Genomic DNA, 26,164 nt, shown 5'->3' on the forward strand with positions numbered 1-26,164 from the left:
TTGCTTGTAGATCATCTTCTGTGAAGTGTCTGTTCATTTTCTTAGCCCATTTGTTGCCTAATCCTAATCTTAACCCTAACCCTAACCCTAACTCCATTACCCCAATAATAAAATGGGGATCTACTTTAAAAACTCGTGTGGACTAAATGAGTTATTTCATATGTAAAGCATTCAGAACAGTGCCTGACACACAATAAGCACTGAGTAAGTGTTGGCTGTTCACTCAATGTGGGATACTAAATTCCCCAATAATGCTAAATTTCAGTGATTCTATAATAGCCAACTGACAGAAGAGCACTGAAATTCAACAAAGTACCTCTTCTTAAAATAACTTGCACTTTACCCTATCTATAAAGAAATTTTCTTTATAAATAAGTTATAAATAACTTTATAAGTTAATATTATTAACTGTTAATTTTGTGTTCGAATTTCTCAAAGCAGCTGCTGTAGTAAAAAATATATAGATCACACTCCAGCCCCATTCTAGTTCTTTGTCCATTCTTTATTACAAACAGTTTTAAGAATTAAGTAACCAATTAGAGCACTGCATTAGCACAGAAAGAAACTGCAGGATTACAAGGATTTGTTTGCCCAGCTGGATGCAGTTTTACTTTGGTCCTATCCCTTCTTTCTATGCCCCTATTTTTCTGAATGGAAATATCTACTCTGTACCATTATATACTGGATACTTGTAAACTGCTTTTAATTTTACAGGAGTTCACAATGCAAGATTGCCTTGAACCTCAGAGAAGACTCTGGACTTGAACTTTTGGGCAATCTTAAACTGATGAGACTAGGGGACTCTTGGGAATGGACAAAATGCATTTTGCATTGTGAGATGAATGTGAGCTTTTGGGGGCCAGGGGCGGAATGTTATGATTTAGTGTGAGGTGACCCCCCAAAAGCTTACGTGTGAGACAATGAGAAAGAGTTCAAAGGGGAAATACTTGGTTGTAAGAGCCTTAACCCAATCAATGAATTAATCCCCTGATAGAATTGAGTGGTAACTGAAGGAAGGCAGGGTGTGGCTGGAGGAAGGGGAGCATTAAGGGCGTGGCTTTGGGGTATATATTTGTATCTGGCAAGTGGAATATTTCTCCCTCTCTCTCTCTCTCTCTCTCTCTCTCTCTCCCTCTCTCCCTCTCTCCCTCTCTCCTTTCTGATTATCACGTGAGCTTCTTTCTTCTGCCAAATTCTTCCACCATGCTGTTCTGCCTTACCTGGAGACCTGAGGAATAAAGTTGTCTATCAAAGAACTGAGACCTCTGAAACTATGAGCCCTCAAACTTTTTCCCCTCTAAAGTTGTTCTGGTTGGGTCTATTAGTCAGGTGACAATTCAATGATCCTATTGTTAACAGTAACTTTTAGAGAATAAGTACAAAGGATCAATTTGATGGCCATGGGCATGAAATCATCAATGGCATTCCAAACACACAACCCTGCAGATTTACATGACTCACTCAGCATTGTAACAACACACTACAATACCTTACATGTTGCTTTTTCTCCTGCCCATTAGAAAAGGAACATTATTTGATACAGCATTGTTCCCTTCAAAGAAATCAATTAATGTATCAGGAATTCTCATTTTAAAACTACCAAAGTCTTTTCATATCTTACATTTTAACTGTACAATTCTACTTTCACTGCAAAGAATAAATCTGTGAAAACTTCTTTGCCCACCACAATATAACTTACTGTATATTTTCAGCACCTCAGGCAATGTCCTGACATACAATAGCACATCTCATTCCTGTGGTTATGCAATATAGTCTTCCCAAACATCAGGACTATTCCTTTATTTCCCAAGGAAAAACACAGGTAACTTACTAAATACCAAATTATATACCATGTGGTACAGGTACACATGTATGTGTGTGTGTGTTGGTTGTGTTTGTGTGTGTGTGTGTGTGTGTGTGTGTGTGTGTGTGTGCGCGCGCGCGCAATTTGATCTTTACTATGATCCTGAAAGATAGGATGATCCCCCACACTGAAACTGGGGCACAGAGACCTTGAGTTGGTAAACAATACAGAATTTAAATGCAGGAGTTTTGTCACTATAAAGCCCATTTTATTCCATGTTGTGTTGCCACCCCAACCCTCCCTTCTCACTCCTCCACACAGCAGCTTTCAGTGCTTGCCAGCCCCTATGGTAGAAGAAACACATGGATAATCCCTGGATTTACATATTCAAGTCACAAAAAGAAAGTAAGGGCAAACTGCAGACCAACTATTCAACTAGATATGACAAATCTCACCATGTTGAGATAAGGGTCACAGTCAAGAAGAACTGTCAACAGAAAATAAAGGCAACCAACATTTGTAATATTTGTGGCAGCTTACAGTTACTCCTTAGAAATCTGAGTTGCTTAATTAAGAAATTCAAGAAACTAGGTTTCTAGATAAAACTAGAATTACAAGAAGGTAAAAAAACTATCAACAGCTCAGGGTTAAACAAAACTGGAAGAAATGAAGCACAATTAACTTACTGGAAAGCTCAACATTTTTAATGAAATCATATTTTCAAAGAATATCAGGAAAGAAATCAGTCTTTATCCTCTCATTAGTTTCTTAAAAGAAGAGATCTTGTGCCCATAACTTACCTCTTAATCACAAAGGAGAGTGTGTTCAATAAGACACAAAGGAGAGGATTACAACTCTTTTAATATCAAAGAAATGAAAACATATGCCACACAAAGTAACAAAGATTCTTTTTCAATGAAAATACCATTGGCCACTCAAAAACAATCCTTCCAGAAAGTAATCTGTCAGTAAAGAAAAAAATACAAATGCATATTATTAACATATACATATTTTTAACCTAAGAGTATGTTTCTGGGAATGTACCCTTAAAATCCAAAAGGCCAAAAAGATTTATAAACACAAATATTTATAACAATATTTTTTAAAGAAAAACTGAAAACAATCTGACAATAGGAATCTGTCCAGCAGTAAAAATGAATAAACAATTTATATCTTCCATTCCATTTAATAGTTAAGAAAGTATGAGAATATGTTAGGTTTTAAAAAGATGCAAAATTACATCCAAGAGTATTGTAACTTGCCTTAGTCCCTTCAGGCTGCTATATAACAAAATACCTTAGGCTGGGTTATTTATACACAATAGAAATTTATTGCTCACCATTTAGAGGCTGAGAAGTCCAAGATCAGATGCCAAAAGATTCATTGTCTGCTGAAGGTTTTATGTCTCAGAGATGGCACCCTGTTGCTATGCCTTCACATAGAGGAAGGAAGGAGTAAAAAGGCTAAAAAGCTCCCTAAAGCCTCTTTTTTTAAAGGAACCCATCCCATTTATGAGGGCACTACCTTCAAGTCCTAATCACCTCCTAAACAAGCATCTTTCAATAGCATCACCTGGGGAGTTAGGTTTCAATGTATTAACTTTGGGGAGATGTGTACATTCAGACCACAGCACAACTACATAAAATACTTTTTGCTGCATATAAAAAAGAATACCACAGAAACAGTTTTTCCTGAACAGTACAATTTGTTTTACTCTCTTTACTACACTTGTCTATATTTAAGCTCATAATTTAAAAAGTATATTCATATCAAAGTAGAATTAAAATTGAGAAAATATACACTTATTTTAAGAATCAGAACTGTTTCAAAAAAAAGGAAAATCTGACATGTTTAAATTAACATATTTGTTTAAAAAGCATTAAATACTTTCTTTAATTCTACACTGACATTCTATCCTCAAGAGAAAAAAAATAAAGAAAAAAGCTTATATACAAAAGGTATGAATCAAGACATTAATTATCCAAAAGAGAAATGTATCCTTAAAATCCAAAAGACCAAAAAGATGTATAAACATAGATATTTATAAATTGCTTTCGGAGGACCTATAATATACCAGGCACTAACAGAAGTACTTCATGAGCAATACAGACAAGGGCCCAATTCTTTCACAGCTTACATTTCTGTGAATAAGTAGAGATAATAACTTAATAAATACATTAAAATATAATTTATGATTAAGTATTATAATGGAAAGTGACAAAATGCTTTGTGTGTTTACTAGTGGCAGCAAGGAATGAGACTGCTCCTACAGAAGGACTCCAAAAAATATCCTGAGAAAAATACAAAAACGAAATGCAAATAATGATAGCCAGTCATACAAAAAGCTGAGGAAAAATCAAGACACACACAGGAAGCCTCAGGTACCAAGTCTCAGAAATAGGGAAAGAATTTTGACATATTGTAGCAGCAATATATCAAGTCAAATGGGGGAAGAACATAAAAAGAAATGAAACTAGAGATGGAGACAGGGGCCAGATCATGGAGGGATTTGCAGCACAGTGTATTACATTTCTCTAATGTCATAATTATACAAAGAAACCACTAAAAGAGGGAAGGAAATTACCTTCTGTGCCTTTTTACAGGCTTTTGAGAGACTGGACTGTCTCTCTGTAAAAGTGGTAACAAGGAGGAAGCTACTGCAGGAATCCCTGTGTGAAGAAGTAATGGTGGCCTGGACTAGAGTATTGGCAATGGAAACAGGAAAGTAGAGAAACACAAAATGTATGTGGTGGCTAGAAATCATATTGACTGACAGATGGTCAAAATGTGGGACATGAGGACCCAGAACAATTGAATATGGACCTTATGATCTGGCTGAATCACTACTATTTACCAGCTGAAAGTTAAACTGTCTTTCTAATAATAGAAGAATGGTTAAGTATACTATGAAGTAGCCCTCAGGTGGAATATTACTAGCTTTTGTGGAAGATTTGTTTCTCCCATTGTCTGTGAGGTAATGGGCATACTTCATACTTAAAATATTTAGGCCTTCAGTTTACTCAAATAATTACTGCAATACCTACTGCTCTCACAGAGTTACTTGGAGGATTAAAAGTGATTCTATGAACAACAGTAACTGCACTCAATAAATTAAAGTTGCCCAAAGCCCTAGTAATAATATCTCAGCATTCAGAATAAAATATTCAATAAATCTTTCGTGGACAAACAGGCAGATAAAAGAAATGATAGAGGAGACCAGGTCTTTCTATAATCCTTCCTCAAAACTATGCACTCTTCCTCACAGATAGGCAAAGACTAGGAATCAACTAAGGAGAATTAACAGACTTTTGGTACAAATTAACGCAATAATAAAAAGTATAGAGTGTTCAGTATTATAGAGAGTCAAGAACATTAACTAGAATTATTAGAAAAGCTTATTGGCCTACTCAAGGTTGATGAGTCAACCTGAATGCCATGCAAAGAAAGCACATTACTAAGAGAGAAACAACCAAGAGAGACTAAGCAGCAAAAAATCATCACCAGGTTGAAGTCAAGAGCTAGATAGGAAAGACAAGTAAGTGCCATCAGAAGCAAACAGAATCTTAAACCAGAAAGCAGTGCACAAGGAGACATATACCAAAAAACAGGATTAGTCAATCCTGTTTCTAAGAGAAACACACACCAGGAGAAGTGGGGAACTAACAACTCTGATGTAGGAGTAAGAAACTCTGTTTTGAGCCATAACCATGAAAGACATAACCATTTAAAGCCATAGCCATGAAAGACATAATCATTTGCCACACTCCCAAATGTTGAATTTCCAAAAGATTATAATTCCTGAAATCTAAAATCCCAAACATCTAAAACTCTAGAAGATCAAAACCCCAAAAATATAATTCTGGAAAAAAATAATTTTAAAAAATGTTTTCAAATGTTTGTATACTTTTAAAATGGAATTTGTTTAAGAAACCTATAAAAACAAGACAGTACAGTTCATAGCCCACTTTTACACAATAAAATATATATATTTTGCAAGCATATGTACTCAGGTATAGTGTCAATAGCTGCACATGTGTAACAGTTCTAAGCAGACTATATTAAAAAATAATTAAAAAGGAAAAGGTATAAATATATATCTATGGTTGGTAATTGTATGTGGCCAGCTTTATAACTGCTATTATCTAAATTAGCATGACAAATAGTCTGTTTTGACAAGATCCATCAAAAGCCACGATGGGTCATCATTACATATACAGTGGCCCAGCAAGATTTCAAAAATTTTTATCTTTCACAAATGAAGATGTACAAAAAGGAAATCTCTAAATAGACTGAGAGATTTTCAACATTTTTAGTGCATGTACAACACTTATACACAAAGTCACCATTGTACTAATACACTTTTGAGAAGTCAAATTTACCAAAAAAAGGCACAGAATTAAGACTCTCAAACTCTCTTAAAGTCTTTACCCAATTTATACCTCTCATATCAGAACTGATGCAAAGAAGAAATGCACAGTAAATTATAAAATATAATACTGAAAATTTAAAACAGTGGGAAGTCTACAGGTATGGTTCAGTGGGAGAGTTAGCATGTGCAAGGCTCTGAGTTCAATCCCGAACAACAACAAATCCTTAATTAATTAGTTAATTAATTAATGGAGGAAAACTAAAGAGAAAAACCTTGATGAACATGGTGGCACACACCTGTAATTCCAGCTACTCAGGAGACTGAGGCAGGAAGATTACCAAATTCAAGGACAATCTGGGCAATTTAGGAAGACCCTGTCTCAAAATAAAATAAAAAGGAGTGAGAATATAGCCCAGTGATCCAGCACTTGTCTAGTGCTGAATTTAATTCCCTGTACCACAAAAAGAAAAACAAACAAAAACTAAAAGAAAATGTAACATATAAAAAAGTGAATTCAAGGGACAGATAATGGGCAATGGGATCCAGAAGAGAAGACACTCAAAATAACAATTTTCCAGGTTCTAGGTATTCATTCCATTTAACATGATGCAACACCCTGCATACAAACCAAAACATACTAATCCCTTCCCCAGATTCTGACTTTCTACCCCTTAAGTAGCCTTTTTCTTTCAATGGGAATTGCAGTTTTGGGAATTGTTGCTTTCAGGATTTCAGCACGCAGTATTGCAATTGGGGGGTTTTAGGCATTTTAGACTGGCCATTGTGACTTCTCAAAATTTCAATATTCAGAATTATATCATTTGGGATTATGTCTTTTTGAACTCTGATCACACCAGAAACCCATTTTGTCTAGGCAAAGATCCACTGCTCCTAGGGAAGAAATAAAAGTAAAAGTCTTCATCTCAGTAAAGGGTCAAGAAAACCTCTTGATCCGGGATCACACAGCAAAATTAAGCAGAGGTATGCTACCAATAGGTGCAGGGGGCAGGGTCATAAACCTTACCTAAGACTACAGGTCCACCATGAAAATCAAAAACAACTCCACTCCCATCACACACCTGGCACATAGAGCAAAGATCCCAGTGTAACACAGAAATGCTAATAAAGCAGGAACACAAAGCACAAAATAACAGCAACCCACCACTAGAGAAAACTCAGGCCCCTGGTACACCAGAGGTAACAATAGTAGCAACAGAGTCATAGGAGCTCAACTAGTGACAAAACTGACTCAGTCTACCACATTAATAGTGGGACAGAAGAGTGCCCATTTCTGAACATAGGTAATACTTATCTGTCTCAATCACCAATCATTTAATCACAAATTATGAGACATAATTATAAAATTATAAAAATTATAAAAGCAAAGCACAGGGGAAAAAAAAAAAAAGATGTTCACCAGATAAACAAAATTAATTGTTAGAACCACCACACAGAAATGCTTAAATGATTAATTAAAATCATTAATAAATCCAGAGAAAAGTATTAATACACTAGAAGACCTAGACAACATAATTAATAAGCAGAGAAATGGAAACCATAGGGTCAAGCAGTAATAATAAAATTTAAAACATGTATCAAAGATGTAGTATATTTCTTCCACATGATCATCAGTGAATATTAGACAAGTCAAGAGAAATCACCCAAACTGAAACAAAAAGAAAAAATGTGTGTTGGGTTTGGGGTTTGGCTCAGTGGTGGAACACCTACTAGGCATGCATGAGGACCGAAGTTCAGTGGCCATCATCAAACAAACAAACAAAAAGGTGTTAATAAAGAAACCAAATAGGGAGACCACAGTTGTGGGGAAATATCAAATTATCAAATGGTCTAACACATACTTAAGGAGAGTCCAAAGGGGAGAAGAGAGAAAAACGGGGCAAAAGAACTATCTGAAAAGACAATAACCTAACTTTTCGATAGATTAAATGCTGAGCGGCGAGTAATGTACTCCTTAGTGTACATACTACTTACAACAACTTAAAAACAGTTTTAAAGCATATTATAACCTACAGAAGGAAATTCCAAAATTTTAGTTGTTATAAAAGGATAATAAATTGGAAGTAAACTTTCCTGAATTACTTATTCAGAACATGTAAATGATTTTTACCATGAAATTTTAACAAATGTAAATATTAATAAGAGCTTGCGGTCTACAGATTCTCATTCTGAAGCCTTCTTTTTCCAAATATCCTAGTTTTTCAATTTCAAATTGTGCTAGGATAAGATTACTCAGGAACATTTCCATCATGATTAGAAAGGACCGGTCTATCATAACTTGCTTTAGACTTCTAAAAAACAGCTGATATTTATCTAGAAATCTTGGAGACTGATCACAAAGACTTATTAGTTGTTCATTCTTGACCAGTCTATTTTCATGTTGTTTCATTATAAATTAGAGGTTCTAGAACATCATAATGTCTATTTTACTCCTTTCCTAATCTAGAAAATGAAGCAAAACAATCCTAATTGTTACAGTTCAATAGTCAGGTTTTGTGATAAGTCTTATCATGACAACCACCCACCTGCTTGGAAATAAACTTTTAAAGACTTAAAATGTAAAACTAAAAGTTCAGTACATTACCAAAGCTGCCAATTTTATAAATAGGCATAAAACCATCTATCATAGATTACTCAAAGTACAATTAAATAAATTTAGAGTATCAAAATATTTGCATGTTCCTACAAGATTTTAACATAAAATAATACTGTAGCTGGGCAGAGTGGCTGGCACACACTGCTACTTAAGAGGCTGGGACAGGAAAATCATTTAAGCCCAGATGTGTGAGGCCAACCTGGGCAACACAGCAAAACCTTGTCTCAAAGAAAATCAGTTAATTTTTTTAAAAAATTTAAAAGAACTGTATAGAATATGGGAAAAACGAAGTGAGACTAATAGTTAATAGATTGGGGTTCTAATTCCAGGCTTATTATAGTTCAAACTGATCTTTAGTGTGGAACGAATGTATATGCTTTGCACAAAACTCAAGGGATTTATCATCGTGACCTGTATAACTGATATTATAAATGAATAAAAAGACAAAACCAACATGCCACTCAACTTCAAAAAAAGGAGTCTGGAAACTAGTGAATATGAAGATCAAAGGCAATCATAAATGAGGAAGTTGCCAATTTGTTCCAAGATCACATCACTAGATATGGTATAACTACAACTGAAATAATCAGAGTATTGAAAGTGAAATATTAAGAACAGACACCATTAGTTTAGTTTTCTACTATTTTCTCTACCACCAAGAAAGTATCCAGGACATAGTAGGCATACAAACATTTGTTAAATAAACATACTCCCAAACAAAGAAGTATGATGTAACTTTACCATTGATGTCTAATACTTAGTAAATTTACAACTCCTAATTTCACTTTAAAATTATTTTTTTAAATCTAAGACTACAAGCTGAATAAAATTCCAGGGATTTAAACAATAACATTATTTAAATTACCCTAAACTCATTAAAAGTTGTGTAATTTTCTAAGTAGAGAAGAATTTATGATTTAAGTCACATGAGTACTATATTAATCCTCATTTATATAAATGAAGAACTGAAAGATGACCCTTTATCATTTTTCCCTTAGAAGTTAGCAGCCACAGTTATTTCTAAAAGTAACACAAAAATTTTCATTTGCCAATAAAGACATTAGATAACGACAGATGTTAATAATAAAATCATATTAAATTGCAGACTTTTTAAATGTTGGACACTGTGTCAAAGAAATATTTGTCAACCAATAATCATTATACAGATGAAAGTTATCAACAATGACAATAGATTACAAAGACAAACCCTTCAGGTCAAAAAATATTTATAAAGCTACCCAGTACAACTCTTAAAAGAAAGATGTTATGACAGATACCTTAAGTGGTTAAAAAAAAGTGTGTTAAAACTAAGTAGACAGTTATTGATAGTTAGAATTGCATTAAAAAGGGTATACACAACATCTTAAGAAAACTCTGAGGTGCAAGAAGCCACAACTCATCAAGGATAACTCTGGAAAGACTTTATGACCAATAAAACATGTAAGAGTAAGAGCCACGTTAAATCTGGCCATCAGTATATCTCCAACTTGAACAACAGTGCACTAAACACAGAACATTCTCAATAAATATCTACTGAATGAATGAACGAACTTTTGGACCAGACCCTGAGAGACAGAAGACACTCTAGAATGAAAGAAACATGAAGGAAAGGAATGAAGGAGAAAGGACAAAGAGTAACCTTATTTTGCTGGAGTATATTATGATATACAGAATACCAGCAGGGGTTTGTCTCCACTATGAACTTCTTAACACTTTTAGAGTTAATTGGTATTTGTGGGAAATACTAAAAAAAATTTATTAATGAAAGTAGTGTATAAGAAAGTTCAAGATGAATTATAAGATTATTGCCTCATTCAACCCAAATGACTTAGTTCAGAACTAATACAGTAGCAAGGAGAATGCAAAGATCTCAGGAAACAGTTAAATGGAACCCAAAAAATTGTGTTTAATTGACTGGAAAAACAATATTAACTTTAAAAGAAACAAAATTTTAAAAAAATGATGGTTCATTGAAGAAGTCAGGTAAAGAAAATGAAGTTCATTGAGCATTCCTTGTTAAGTACTTCAAATAACACTATCTTAATTAATCTTGACAACAACCCTGTGATATAGTTATACTCCCATTTTAAACATGAGGCAAAAAAGATCAGGATACTCTCCCAAAGGGAATTACAAAAACATCATTTCCAGGGCTGGGAAGATAGCTCAGTTGGTAAAGTGCATGCCTTACAAGCACAGGGCCCTGGGTTCAATCCCCAGCACCGCAAAAAAAAAAAAAATTTCCCCCCTTCCTCCCTAAAAGAAACCCCATTTTATTCAAATATAAGGCAGCAAAATGCTCTGAAAGGTGAGCCCCTTTCTCCTATTCTAGGGGGCTGAAACACCTTTTGTTTCAATAAGTGGAACTATTTCCCTTGGCCAGACCCAAAGGGGTAGAAAAGAATATGCTGGAAACTCTGAGAAAGATTTTCCTACCAGCATTACCTTGTGAAAGTCACTAAGAACCCTGAAAAAGCAATTTAGGAGTAGTCCTTGATTGCTCCCTACTTTCACTTCTATTCCCAACACACCAGAAAGACAAACCAATTCTAATTCCAAAGTATCTTGATAACCCTTCCTTCCTCTTCACTCAAACTCTACTGCTACCATCCGAATCCAAGCCATCATCAGCTCTCAATTAGCCTCCTAATAACCATCCTCCTAGACAATCTCCCTCCAGCCACTCTTGATCCCAACAATTCATTCCCCAAAAACGGCAGGCAAGTGATCTTTAAAATGTAAATCATGCAGAAACTGGAACCATTGTACACTGTTAGTGGGCTTGTAAAATGGTATGAACACTATTAAAACAGTATGGTGGTGCCTCAAAATGAAAAGTAGAACCACCATGTACTACAGTAATCTCACTCCCAGGTATACAATCAATAGTACTGAAAGCAGTATCTCAAAAAGAATCTTGCACATGTATGTTCACAGCAACATGATGATTATTCACAATTAGACAAAAAGTAGAAGTAACACAAATGTGTATAGTTATGAATGAATGAATGGGTAAAGAAAATGCAGCTTACACATAAAATGGAAAGTTATTTAGTCTTAGGAAGGAAATCCTACATAGTTACAACATGGAAGAATCTTCAGGATATTAAGCTAAGTGAAATAAGCTATTCACAGTAAGACAAATACTTCACAATTCCACTTACAGAGTATCTAAAGTAGTCAAATTCACAGAAACAAAAAAATAAAATGGTGCTCACTAGGGGAAATGGAGTGGTATGATGGGTACAGTTTCAGTTTTACAAGATGATAAAGTACTTGAGGTCTGTTTCTCAACAATGTGAATATACTTAACACTAGTGAATTGTATACTTTAATTAATTTTATTTTCTACCACAATTTTTTAAAACTCATGGGAGTCAAACAAAATAAAAAGCCATAAATCATATCATTTCACTTCCCTTCTTAAAATGTTCCAACTGCTTCCTATCACTCTCTGAATAAGTGCAAAAAGGTAACATGGTCCAGGAGGCTCTGGGCCATCTGGCCTTACTCTCTTCTGCAGCCAGACCTCATGCTGCTCTCCACCTCTCTCAAGATGTTCTTTCAAAAGAATACTCTTTTACTTCTTCAAATAATTCAAATTCCTTCCTGCCTCAAAAACTTCAACCAAGCTATTTCCTATGTATTGAATGCTATTCCCCAACTCTTCAGGGACTTGGATCCTTGTGTCCTTCCAGATGCCACCTTAAATGTGACCTTCTCAGAAGGCTTCCCTAACCAATCGCACATCATCCACACTATTTTATATTTTGTTCCTTAATAGTATTTCTCACAAACTCTAATCTTGCAGCACATTCCTCGTGGATGAGGTAAAGGGCTCCTTTAGAAGGGATGGGCTAGTTGCAAAACAACAGCTAAGAAATTTATCATAAAAAACGACAGAAGGCAGAATTATCTTTGAAGCAGGGGCATGACCAATTAAGCCAGCCATAAGGGACTGGCTCTAACAAAGGAAGGAGCAGCGCTTGGTTTATTTATAGTGGTACAGATCAACGCAGGACTGAGAAGAGCTTCTTCCATGAAAAACAGGATGAGGTGGAGTTAGACAAGCCATTTGGCGCTAGTGGGTCCTTCCCACATCCGGGCCTGCAGTCAAACTTCCGAGGTGAACCAACTGTAGGGAAACCATGTGACTCAGGCAATCTCCAACAATTTTTCATATTGTGAATTCCTTGAGGCAAGATTTCCCTGGTGGTCCAATGGTCCAACCAAGTTTGATACTTTTTTTACAGGCCATGGGTGGTGCCCTGCACTCTAAAATACTGTTTTTCTATCTTCCCAACTGAAATGCATGCTCTACGAGAACAAGGGCCTAATGAGGGTCTTACTCATCAAAGTTCCCAATACTTATCATACACTTGTAATAATACTTGGCATTCAAATATTATTGATTTCCCATTTAAACATTATTCTATAAGAATGTGTTTAACATGGACAAGCCCAGGGGAGGGGGAGATTACTCCATGAGCCTATTAAGTACATAAAAATAGTATATGCACATCTTTAAAAGACTATAAAGAAATAAAATTTGGGGGATTGTAGCTCAGTGGTAAGGCACTTACCTAGCATGTGTAAGGCACTGGGTTCCATCCTCACCACATATAAATAAGTTAAATAAAGGCATTAAAAAAAAGAAATAGAACTTGGACAGTACAGTTGTTATCATTAGTTGTTGAAGAACATGTATTTTACTTTTCTGAATTTTCTATATTTTCTGTAATAAATCTTTAAACAGAAATTAAAGACTTCTAAGTCTCACATCAACTCCAAATGCTTTAAATTTCTCAGTTGTATAAATGGCAAAGATACAAAATGACTTACGCAAATTATACAACTTTTTTTAAAAAATCATAATACTCCTTAACCTCGCTGTCTATATTAACATTCATATTTCTACTGTGTCTTAGCTAATTTCAGAACATGAGTGATCTGTTTATTTAGATCACAATTAGTGCCACACGTGATATCTCCATACTTCTGTAAGTACAACAGAAAGGACTGGGAATCCCTTGCCTAGCACATTGTGAGGCCCTAGGTTCAATACCCAGTATTGGAAAAATAAATGCCAGAGAAAACATCTTAATGCTTACTAAATCACAGCGTATTTCCATAACTATACTACATCTGTATCTATAGATAAAAAGAAAAAGTTAATAATAACTGAACACTTACACTTGCCAGGCTCTGTTCTAAGCATTCTATATAGATTATTAACTCATTTGTTCTTCAAAACCCACTTTAGAGAATAAGAATGTAGGCACTAATGGATTAAATCACTACCCATAATTACAAACCACTCTGTGATTCAAATCCAGGAAATTCCACTGTACTCTACAGACTATGTTCTTAATCACCTATACAAAAGTGGAAACAGACTTAGGGCTCAGATGAAAGTTCTAGATATAAGACACTATGCATCTTAAAAACCACATTCCGTCCTTAAGGAATATTGATGAACATAAAGCCAAGTATAAATTACTTAATGAGAATACTTGAAAAAAAAAAAATCACACTTCAATATATATCACTGGACCTCAGAAATCACATATTTTGTAGGGTTAGTTTCATTTAAGACTTCAGAATATTTAACATCAAAATTTAGTTATTTACCAATGATAAAGAACACACTCATAAGACCCTTGAGCAATAAAGATCTCAAAATAGTTTATTTTCTCTAATTTCAGTGAGGTTTACTTGACAATTGAAACGTGTATATATTTAAGAAGTACAACATCATGATCTGATGTATGTATAGACCGTGAGACTTATCACAACTAAGAATTTCTAATTTTTCTGCTTATTTCCTGATATAACTTTAATCACATACTATGCTTTAACATAAAGATCTTTGGCACTAGAGAATTTTTAAGGAATGGAGCCAGTCGTCTGTGGACTATGACATCTGAAACCATGAGCCTCTAAATACGTTTTTCCTCCTGTACAATTGTTCTGGTCAGAACACAGTAGCAAAAAAATTGCCTCGAACACTTAATGAGGAAGAAAAGTAATTTTTTTTAAGAAGTAGGAAAAAAAAGAACTCTATATCACACCCTGTTTCAAAAAAGGGGGAGACATGTCTAATACTTCAAATGTGTAACAAAACTTTTAGTAAAAATTCTATATTTTTCTAAAATATTCTATATTTTTCTAACTTCAGTGAGATATAGTTGACAATTAAAAAGTATATATATTTAAGATGTACAACTTCATGATCTGATACATATATATATATATACACTGTGAAATATTCACTATAATCAAACATAACTTTTTTTTTGGTGTGGTGAGAACACTTAAGATCTATTCACTTAGCAAATTTTAACTATATAATACTGATAACTATAGTCACAGTCCTGTACATTACATCTCCGGAATTTATTTCTCTTGTATTACAAACTTTGCACCCCTTTACCAACATTTCCCCATACTCCACTCTCCCCAGCCCTGGTAACCACCATTCAACTCTCTTAAGTTTAACACTTTTAGATTCTACCTAAAGTGAGATTATGTAGTATTTTCATAAACCAGTATGTGTCTGGGTTGTTTCATTTAATATAATGTCCTCCAAGTTCACCTATGTTGTCACAAATGGCAAGAGTTTCTTTAAGACTGAATATCATTCCCTATATACACACACACATACTCGCACACTCTCTCACTCTCCCCGTTTGTGTGTATGTGTGTGTATCACATTTTCTCTATCCATTCATTCAGTGGGGGACATTTAAGTTACTTCTACATCTTGGCTACTGTGAATAACACTGAAAAGTACATGGAAGTGTAGATATATCTTAAAGATATTTTTAGGAAATGTAGCAATACAAATAGATCAGCTACAAATTATTTCTGTAGTTTTTTACACTAAGCACATCTACTCTCAGGCAATTTTCAGATCTGCATTGTTCCTGCAATGTAAACTAGTCTACTGAAGCATCCTTATGTCCGCAATTACATTATGGTTGTGATAAAACAGTAATTAAATAGATGTTTTATACTTTATGCACGTGCACACACACACACACACACAAATAGGCATTCAAACATTTGTTAAATAAACATACTCCCAAAGAAGTATGATGTAACCTTACCATTGATGTCTAATACTTAGTAAATTTACAACTCTTAATTTCACTTTTAAAATTTTTTTTAAAGTCTAAGACTACAAGCTGAATAAAATTCCAGGGTTTTAAATAATAAACATAATAAATAATAATAAATCATTTTAAATAACATTATTCAAATTACCCTAAACGCATTAAAAGTTGTGAAATTATCTAAGTAGAGAAGAATTCATGATTTAAGTCACATGAGTACTATATTAATCCTCAGTTTATATAAATGAAAAACTGAAAGATTACCCTATATCATTTTTCCCTTAGAAGTTAGCAGCCACAGTTATTTCTAAAAGTAACACAAAAGTTTTCATTTGCCAATAAAGACATTAGATAACAAGAGATGTCAATAATGAAATCATTAAATTGCAGACTTTTTCAATGTTAGACACTGTCAAAGAAATATGTGTCCACCAATAATCATTATACAGATGAAAGTTATCAACAATGACAATGGATTACAAAGACAAACCCTTCAGGTCAAAAAGTATTTATAAAGCTACCCAGTACAATTCTTAAAAGAAACTGACTTTCTCACTCTAACCTTCAGTTCTTTTTTGAATTCCCTTTTGACAGTCCTAGAACCAAACATAAATGCACATTAGAGGATATATTTCAAACAGCAAATTCAAAAATAGCACAAGATAGCTATAACTGCAGTTGCACAAAGGTTTGGTGGTTTTTGTTGGTTTTGTTTGGATACTGGGGATTGAATTCAGGGGTGCTTCACCACTGAGCTACATCCCCCGTCTTTTTTTATGTTTTATTTTGAGATAGGGTCTCGCTAAGTTGTTTGGGGCCTCACTAAATTGCTGAGGTTGGTCTTCAACTTGCAATCTCCTGCCTCAGCCTCCCAAGTCATTGGGATTACAGGCATGTGCCATCTTGCCTGGCCAGTGTCCTGGTTTGTTGGTTTGTTTGTTTGTTTGTTTGTTTTTTAAGCTGGAACCAGAATAAAGAAAGAGCAAGGACTAACTCAGTCTTAATATATGTGGCAAAGTAGAAAGAGTTAAAGATGAAAATGGTTCAGGACAGTGGGGAAATGGAGGAAAAATTATGTATATGCCATTAATGTACATGTCAGAAGTTTTTTGCTGGAGAACAGGAACAGAGAGGAAAAAGATTATCTAGTTATTTGACATCTTTATTTTTAAGAAAAGAAAAACATGAGAGCATAAACATGGCTATGAAATGTGTAGCATGTCAAGTAGTATATAAAAATTTCAAGTAAGGCTTTTTTAAAAAATACTTTCACTTACTGAGAATCATTTAATAAAGAACTACAAATCATTTTCATTACTCTAGGTGTTTTTGATGAGGTTGTTCAGTATTTTGTAATCACATAAACAGAATATTCAATACAAGTATCTTCAAAATTAAAAACTCAGCATTAATTCAGTAAAATAGTTTCTGAAATTTCACTTCCATATAATAGCAAGTTGAGGAAGACCAAGGAAAGAGTGAGAGAAAGTGAAAATGACTAGAGTAAAAACAGTAAGTTGCACAGAGGCCAAGATGCATAAGGACACATAAAAATACATTTGAATGCAAGAAGAAACACTCACATATAGGCACTTGAGTTCTATGAATGTTAGTCCAAGTAAACTGTTCTTGCCAGGCTTGGAAGATCCCTGAGCCCATGGAGGAAGTTGGGGTAAAATGGAACTGACAGTTACCATTATCGTTAAAAAACACTGAATGGCCACAATTAAACATCCTAGAACTACTATTATCCTTAATCCTAAAGTTGTTTCACTTTAAATGATAAGGCTTGCACAGCCTAGCAAAAAGGAAATTACTCTCAGGACTGTAGCCATGGTTCTGCAGTATCACTTCAAGAGCCAAATGAAGTAATGCCAAAAGTCAAATCAATCACTGGCTTAAGGTTCCCCACCTCCAACTTAGAACTTTCCTAGTAATGAATTTCTCTGAGGAGGAAATATTCGGCTAGAGCAATACAAGACCAAGAACAGAGACTTAGGAGAGATTTACCCTTAAAATCAGCAACAAAGAAACCAGTCAAGGAAAATGGTCACTAAAGGTAGGATTAGAAAGTATCAAGAAAGATTAAATACACAGTACCTACTAATATAAAGATCCAGGAGGATAAGGAAGAGATCAAACCACTTAGAGTTGGCATTACAAATCATCATTTAGAGATGAAGCTTAAAATTCACATTCTAAATTCAAAATTTCAAAATTCTGAAAATTCAAATAATTAATTCAAAAGTTCATTCTGAAAGAATATGCTAGCATTTAGTACTCACAGACAATTATTCATGGGACAGGGAAGCCAAATTTAGTTCAAACTGGAAACAGATTTATTTGGTTTGGGTTTGGGTTTTTTTCCTCCAGTACTGGGGATTGAACCCAGACCCAGTTATTCTATATTAAGGAATAAAACACACATTTTTAAATATGGAATACTAAAGGCTTTATATAAGCATCACATACAAATATATTATATTTGACTATCAAGTCTTTTATTTGTTAAAGAACTGGCAAATATATTTGCAACTGTTAACTTTAGAAATCATCACAAGTACTATCATATACAAAAGTAACTAATTTTCATATTAATAAATAGACATTCAAAATAAGACGATGTATTTCTTGGATTTTTCAAGGGCTTGTACTAACTTAAATCATTTTAGAAAGTCAAAGTATTTAAATTAAAAGATAATTTTTTATTTCTTAGACTTCTACTAAAGGCCAGATTTTTTTTTAAGCTAAGAATAAAGCAAATTTTTAAAAATTTCCTCTAAACAGTTTCATAAACAATGCTCAAGACCTGTATTCCTATACTGTTTCCTGGCTGACCTCCCTATCTCTATCACCTCCTCACTTTCACCAAAGAGTATTAGTATTCTCAAACACAGAGATCAGGACACACTAATGTTCAAACACTATCGTGTCTCTCAGTCCTTTAATGATGGAAAAATAGATCACAATGCCAAGTTTGTGAACAGAACTCTCTGGACATTCCAGATGTCTTTTATTTTATCTTAAATATTAGAGTAAATTTATATTCTCCATAACATACACATTCAGTATTTTTTAATTTTTAAATTATTGTAATACTTAACATTTTGCAAATAGTCTAGAAAATGGGTGTGTCAATAAAATGCAGAATATTCTTCCTGTGGCTTCCCATACTCCCAGTACATGGCTGAGTACCCCAATTTTAGGTTTGCTGACATTTCCACACATGTTGAATATGCTTGAGAATATTGAAGTACTTGACAGTTTGGAACCAACCTTCTTTCTCCTTTCCCACTACTCCAAATACACCCTATGCAAAACTTTAAAGAATATTATTAACTTACTACTTATTCTTATATATGTTTCCTTTTTAGAAAGTCCTTTCATTCACCTCCACATGAAGTCACCCTCAAAAACTACAGTTCAAGTGTTCTCTAATAGCTCTTCCTTTCCCCAACAGTTTGCAATCCATTATTGTGCTAAACGAAGTCTGTCTTGTATAATGTTTTGCTGTGTGTGTATGTATAAAGCTACAAACCACATACCAATTAAAAATCAAAGCTTTGGTATCAGAGGAACCTGGGTCAACAGCTAATTCTGCTACTTACTAGGTGTGACAAGTGAGGAGATCCTACTACATAAATTTTATCATCCCTTGTATGACAATAAGCAGTTACCTAACAGGATTAGTCTAAAAATCAAAACCACTGATGTATACTAAGCACTTAGCACAACACTGACACCTCATAATACTTTAATAAGTGTACCTGTTGCTATCTAAACCATTTAAGGCTGAGTTCCCAATAGGCAACTATGCCTTGCATTTTTTGTACTATTTCTCATTCCTAGTGTTTTTCTATATGTGTTTAATAATCGCTTGGTTGATGAAACTTGATTGATTCAGAAATAATCTAATAGTTCATATCAAATTAAGGTCAAAACTCTAGAGAATATCAAAAATGCTCTATTCATCATATAGCTGTTAATTTTAATTTTAGTCAGTTTCTATTTTACTCATCATATACATAAGTATGTATCTCCAAGAATGATTTTGAAAGTATTCACACCACTACCAATGACTAAACCAATATCCAAAATGGTTGATAGCTACTCAAAAGAAAATTAATCTAAAAACATTATTATGTATGCAGTCACAAATCAAGACCTTAGCAAATTAAAATATTCCCTTGAGAATCCTTCTTTTGCATAAAATTAAGCAAAATCTTTAAGCCATGTTTCCTACTGGGCCTTTAAGTTATTCCTGTGCTATGAGATCCCCAACAGAGAACAAAGAGTTCTTGGTATTCTCAAGGAGAATATCAAGGGATGCAACGTTTCCAAACCATTAAGACTGCTACTCACTCTTAAATAATCAGAATAGACTGATGGATCAAATGGATGAAAGCAGATTCTTTGATTCTGCAGTTAGCAATACAACTACAGTAAAGACCAAAGACTCATAAATAAAAGGACAGGTAATGATAAAGGGGAAGGAGGAAAAGAATACAGTAGAAAGACATCAAAAGAGGGCTTCAGGGATGGGACCATATCAGCCCTGGGGTGGATCGCCTAGCACCAAAAAAAAAAAAGGACGACTTTAGGAAATCATAAGTTCAATTCAGAAAGAGCAGCTTCAAAAATGGAAGAAAAAAAGGTTTCCAGTACTAGTACTATGTGAGCCACACTCAGTTTAACCATACCATAACATGAATATTAACACGTCTATTATAAAATATCACTCAAAGCATACACCACACTTGAGTAACTACTAATTAAAGAAAATAAATAAGGGAACAATATTTACTGGGCAAATATTAAAAATGCAGGTAAAATAACTAAAAGTTTGGCTTAAGATTTTTCCAAAGGCAATGCTAACTTGAGATATTTCCATCTAAATCAGTAACATAGTTGTGTTATCCCACAACATAGTTGTCTGGATAAAGTGGCTCTTCTAAAGATTTTGAACTACAACTATTTTAAATATTCATTGAGATTTAATACAACACCAAATTAGTGAAATGGTATTAGTTAAGATAAAACCTTTACATAAGTACCAAAGAATTTTACTTTAATTCATTAGAAAAGAAGTACAGAAGAAAATATTTTAAAGTTAAAATCTGTTTTAATAATTCTGAAACAACTATGAGTAAGAAAAAAATCAATGTTTTAATTATTCTGCATATTCTAACAGGATAAAGAATTGTGGGGCTGGGGATGTAGCTCAGTGGTAAAGCACTTGCCTAAAATACAGGATGAGGATGCCTTAGATTCAATCCCTACCACCACATACCAAAAATAATAAAAATGATAATGTATTTTGTACATATAGTTATTGCCCTTTCACTTCTCAGGAACTATTTCTCAGGAACCATATCTGAATGAGATCAATTACTCTCCAATGAGATCAATACCCAATTCTGTCTGTTAGGCCAAAAGATAGAAGAGTAGTGTTTTAAATTATTAAAGCATTGCTTTAGAATATAATCAGCAAGCTAGAAGTCACCAATCCCTAACTCCCTTTATGTTTCAATCACTTTCAAAGTAAGAGCCCTAAAAATATAAAACATAATATATAAACACATAAGATTTAAAATCTTTACTAAGTAACATTATAAATAGTGGTCCCACATAATCAAACATTTCCATACTGAACTCTGAAAACATGATATATTAAAGGAAAAGATATGAACCTTTTACTCATTTTGATAATGAATTTGTTTATTTTGATGATGTGTCATCACCTGTCTCCACTACAAAAACACTTTGCTCAAAATCAAGCACAAAATAGATGATATAAAGGCAATTTATTCTTAAAATACACTAAAGTGAAACCCTTAGGAGGCAAACTTCAGTGGAAAAGAATGTTTTCTACATTTTATCAGCAAGAGGCAACTCCTAAGAAGTTTCTAAAGGTAAATATTAAAACTACATATCTGGAGAGGAAAATGGAAAAGTGGCTTTGGCTGTGATTTTACAGAGCCATTAAGAATACTGACAGTTAAGTGACAACTTTAATCAGGAGCCAGAGAGAACAATTCTTTCGAATTTCTTTCAAAAATTTTCAATTTTCAAAACTTACATGAAGTTTAGGTTTATTATAGATGCTCTACTTCATTTCTATCCATCAACACTGCCTAGTGTGACATGGCAGTATTTTATAAGTTTGGTCTATGGTTCTACTTCCTGAAGCGTACAATAGCACTAATAAATTATACTCTGGGCTTAGCACAACATTTACAAATGGAACCAGTAAAGAAAGCACTACTCATACATTCTTAAGAATGGGAAGGAGTCCTACAGATGCCACAGAGTTCAGGGCAAATTTCCTATATGTCCTAATTTCATCAGAGTTTTTTAATTTATCTTTCCCAAGATACCAGTGCTACTGACTATATTTACAGAAACTTACTAATATTACAATTCAACTTGTATATCGCATAGTTTTATAATCTCATAGTGTGTAGTTCTATAATCCTAAACTTTAATTGGAAATTATTAACTTGTTAAAATCAATTTTGCAACAAGATTAAGAACATTAGAAATAATTCCAGGGTTAACATTATTTTAATAAATTTACTTTAAAGCACTACAGCACAAATTCATTTTGTGTAAAAGATCACATTTTTCCCAAGAAAGAACCTTTTTCAAAATCTCATAAACAATTACAGAAACATATATCTTAAAAGGAAGATTTTAAAAGTTTATTAAAATTCCATTTGAAGTAATTTTCTTGATATGATGCACAAAATATACTTATTAATAGTCAATAAATGCTAAAATTCTGAATTGCTCTCCTTTCTGCCAATTACTTTCTGATAAAGCATTATTCGACCATTTATTAAAAAAAAATTTTCTGGGGCTGGGGATATAGCTCGGTTGGCAGAGTGCCTGCCTCGCATGCACAAGACCCTGGATTCAATCCCCAGCACCACAAAAAAAAAAAAAAAAAAAAAAAAAAAAAAAAAAAAAAAATCTGCTTGAGAAAGCAAGAACCATACTCCTATACCTTCTAGAAGCCAAAAAAAATTATCCTCCCCTTCACACATGAAGCATTAAACCTTCAAATTACAATCTTATGCAGCCACCTTTTTGGTAATCACTGCTCTTCACTATATGTTACTTACCACGTTTTTATTTGGAGAATAAAAACTACTGAAACATAACTATAAATCTATCCTCTCAGACATACTATGCTTCTCGTACTATTATTCTGTAACCTCTTATCCAAATGAATCAGTGATACATTTGCTGTTTCAAGTTTCATTTAATAGAGCTTGATATGTTTTGAGGCAGTTAAATAAGCTGATCACTATGTTCTATGCTCTACAACTTCCAAAGTGCTTAACAAGGTTTACCAACATCCTTCTTCCCACTCGAAGAGTAAATATCCTGTCATATATCCTAGAAAATAGCTGCTTAGTTCTAAAGAATATAGCTTCTGAGCCCTACTCAGAGCAGCTGTTAGTAACTTCTAGACGCCTGTTGGACTATCACTTCGGTTAAATAATAATGGGTCATCTTGTTCCCGTTTATTTTTTTCCTCTTTAACCTGGCAACAGTTGCAGAAAACCTACAGATTTACTATTAAAATAAAGTACTAAGAAAAATAAACATTACTTCAGTGCCACTACTTTTCCCAAAGAAATCATTTCAGGGTCTTTATATTATTACTTAAACCACAACAGACCAGTTACACAAGACAATGAAAGGCTTTAAAGAATACAAAATTTTCTACTTAACCTTACCAAACATATTTCAAAGTTTTCAATAACTGCTAGAATATTCCAATTAAGAAGATGCTGCTGCAATCTACCAGAACTGTGCTGCTCAAATACAAGTCCCAAATACCCTGCACTCAGGTGTGTTTCTGGTTACCTGCTGAGATTGCTGCAACCTCTGTCACCCAGTGATGCTACCACCAGCAAATAACTTTCCATCCTTTAAAAGGGTCACCTTCCCCCCTCAGAAAGTACGTTTATGTTTCTCCATTACTATTACGGAACCACTAATACCACTAGGTATTATGGCTCTCAAAGAATCCTCTTTAGCAGCTTCCCCCGGGACGCTATGCTCAACGGGCTTTCAACTGGTAAGACTCGCTGCCAGCTGCCTTTGCAAAAGCAGCAGCACAGACTCATACCGCATTGCTGCTGCTGACTTATTTTCTAGCAGCTTAAAAAAAAAAATTAGCCCAGTACCCTGCAGACCCTGGTGGCTCTTCTGCAGCACGAAAGAGAAACCACCGCATTGCTCAGCTTGGAAGAACAGAGAACCCAACAGAAGGGCGGGGAAGCGAATGTCGTTGAGAGGCTCAGTCGAGGGCGGGGTGAGAAAAGGAAGGCGTCCGAAGTGTAAGGGACCGCCACGGAGCAGCCGACAGGGCGCCCGACCCGGCATCGCGCAATGGCCCGCCCGTCGAGCAGCTGGCGTCCGCCGGCACACGGGCCGCTTCCGGGGATGAGGGTCCCGCCGCAGCCCGCCGAGCCCCGCCCGCCGCCCCCTGGCCCTCACCTGTCAGGAGCGCCGAGCTGCCGCCCGTCGCCGCAGCGGGAGAAGAGGCGGCTGCCCCGGCAGAGCCTGCCGCCCGCCGCCCGCGGAGGTGCCTTGGCACAAGCTCGCATCCGTCCGCCGCTCCGGCCACCAGCAGCCCGAACACCAGCACCGCAGCCCAGCGCTGCCGCTGCAACCAGCCCGAGGCCAGGCCGAGAGTCGCGGCGGGATGAGAAGCGAAGGAAAAGCGCGGCGGCGCCCCGGCCGCCGGCCACTCGCCCGCTCCGCGAGGCGCCGCCGCCGCGAGCGACAGCCCGGGCCGCCCCCGCCGCCTCAGACACGGGCTCCCGCCGGACGCCAGCCTGGTCCCTTCGGCACCGGCGACCTCCGGAGCTCGGGTGCCGGCTGCGTTCATTGGTTCCGGTTATTTAAAAAAAAAAAAAAAAAGCAGGGGGCAGAAGGTACGGCGTCTTGGGGCCGTGCGCGGAACCAGGGCTGCTGCCGCGGCGAGACCGGGATCCGCTGCTCTGGCGCGGCCAAACACCAGCCCCAGCGCCCGCGCCGCCGCCGCGGCGCATCCCCCCGCCCCCTCCGGCCCGCGCTCGTCGTAGTACCACGCTCGGCCGGGACGCCTCCCTCCCCTCACACATTCGCTTGCATACCAATCCCCCGCCTCCCTCAGCCCCTCCACGGCGCAGGCGCGGCGCTGCTGCACTGCGCGTGCGCGGCGCCCAACCCGGCCCCAGAGGCGTTCCCTGACCGTGGAGAGTGAGGCTGGGTGGTTCCTAACTCTGCGGCTGGACGAGAGGATAGGGGCGGGGACGGAGGCGGTGTGTCCGCTTCCCCCATCCACGCCCCCTCCACGATTTGAAGTTGGGGCGGCCGCCCACCCGGAGAAGAGTACGGACGTCCGAAGTCGCTTGGATTGGTTACATCCGTCTGGAAGACAGCAAAAATAATTGCATGGCTCAAGAAAGCCTTGTATCGGAAACAACGGCGTCCCCGACTTGAATGCAGTTGGGGTTTACAAGTAGCCAGCTGTGTAGCAGTGGAAGGTATTACACGCTAGCTTTTCATTTACTCGTCAAACATTGAGCAAAACACTTGCCATGTGCCAGCGTGCGGGGCATTGCTCTAAGCGCTGTAAATTTGTACTTTAACTCTAAAAGTATCATTGTTATCATCGCCATGTTACAAATGAGGTGACTAAGGCCCGGAAATGTGAAATAGCTTCCCCCAAGGTCCCACAACTGACACCTGGAAATGACCAGATTTAGCAGCTCCTGAATGGAAATAGTCAAAAGAATTCGGTCTAGCTTCTTCCTAGCCTATGGTCAGCACTACCCTTCACCCCACGCAGTCCCAGTCTTCCCTGTCAGCTGAACTGGTTAACAACTATAGTGTACGCTAACCCTGGAGTGAAACGGCGTTCTTGTGCACCCAAGATCCGCTTTCTCTCGTAGATTCTGTTCAGAATGGACTTCACTGGTTTGAAGAAAAAAGAACCAGAATATGTATGGGGACGGGTATGCGAGGGTTAATGGTGGTGACCCTCAGATTGGAACCCAAGGCTTAAGCATGCTAAGCTACACCTACAGCCCCCAAAATATAAGATGTCACACACACACATGTAGGCTTTCTCTCTCCCAGGAGCACAAAATTATCTAAGACTTTGTAGAAAGCATTCTTAAGTACATAGGTCCTGTTTGCTATTGGTTTTTGCTGTTGGCTTTGGGCTTTGATTATTTTTTATTTATTTGTTTGGTTACTTC

The 26,164-nt window shown here is 36.1% G+C and overlaps 1 protein-coding gene across 1 annotated transcript in view; it reads right to left on the reverse strand.

The window, feature by feature from the left end:
* Positions 1 to 24,997, reverse strand: part of STIM2 (stromal interaction molecule 2) — a 172,035-nt gene extending 147,038 nt beyond the window's left edge. The window contains 1 exon segment of the mRNA XM_079154516.1: positions 24,414 to 24,997. Coding sequence (XP_079010642.1) covers positions 24,414 to 24,807 — 394 coding nt within the window. The 5' untranslated portion in view covers positions 24,808 to 24,997.
* Positions 24,998 to 26,164: the final 1,167 nt, after the last annotated feature.

This window comes from Sciurus vulgaris (genome assembly GCF_902686455.1).
Source record: "Sciurus vulgaris genome assembly, chromosome: 9".
NCBI lineage: Eukaryota > Metazoa > Chordata > Mammalia > Rodentia > Sciuridae > Sciurus > Sciurus vulgaris.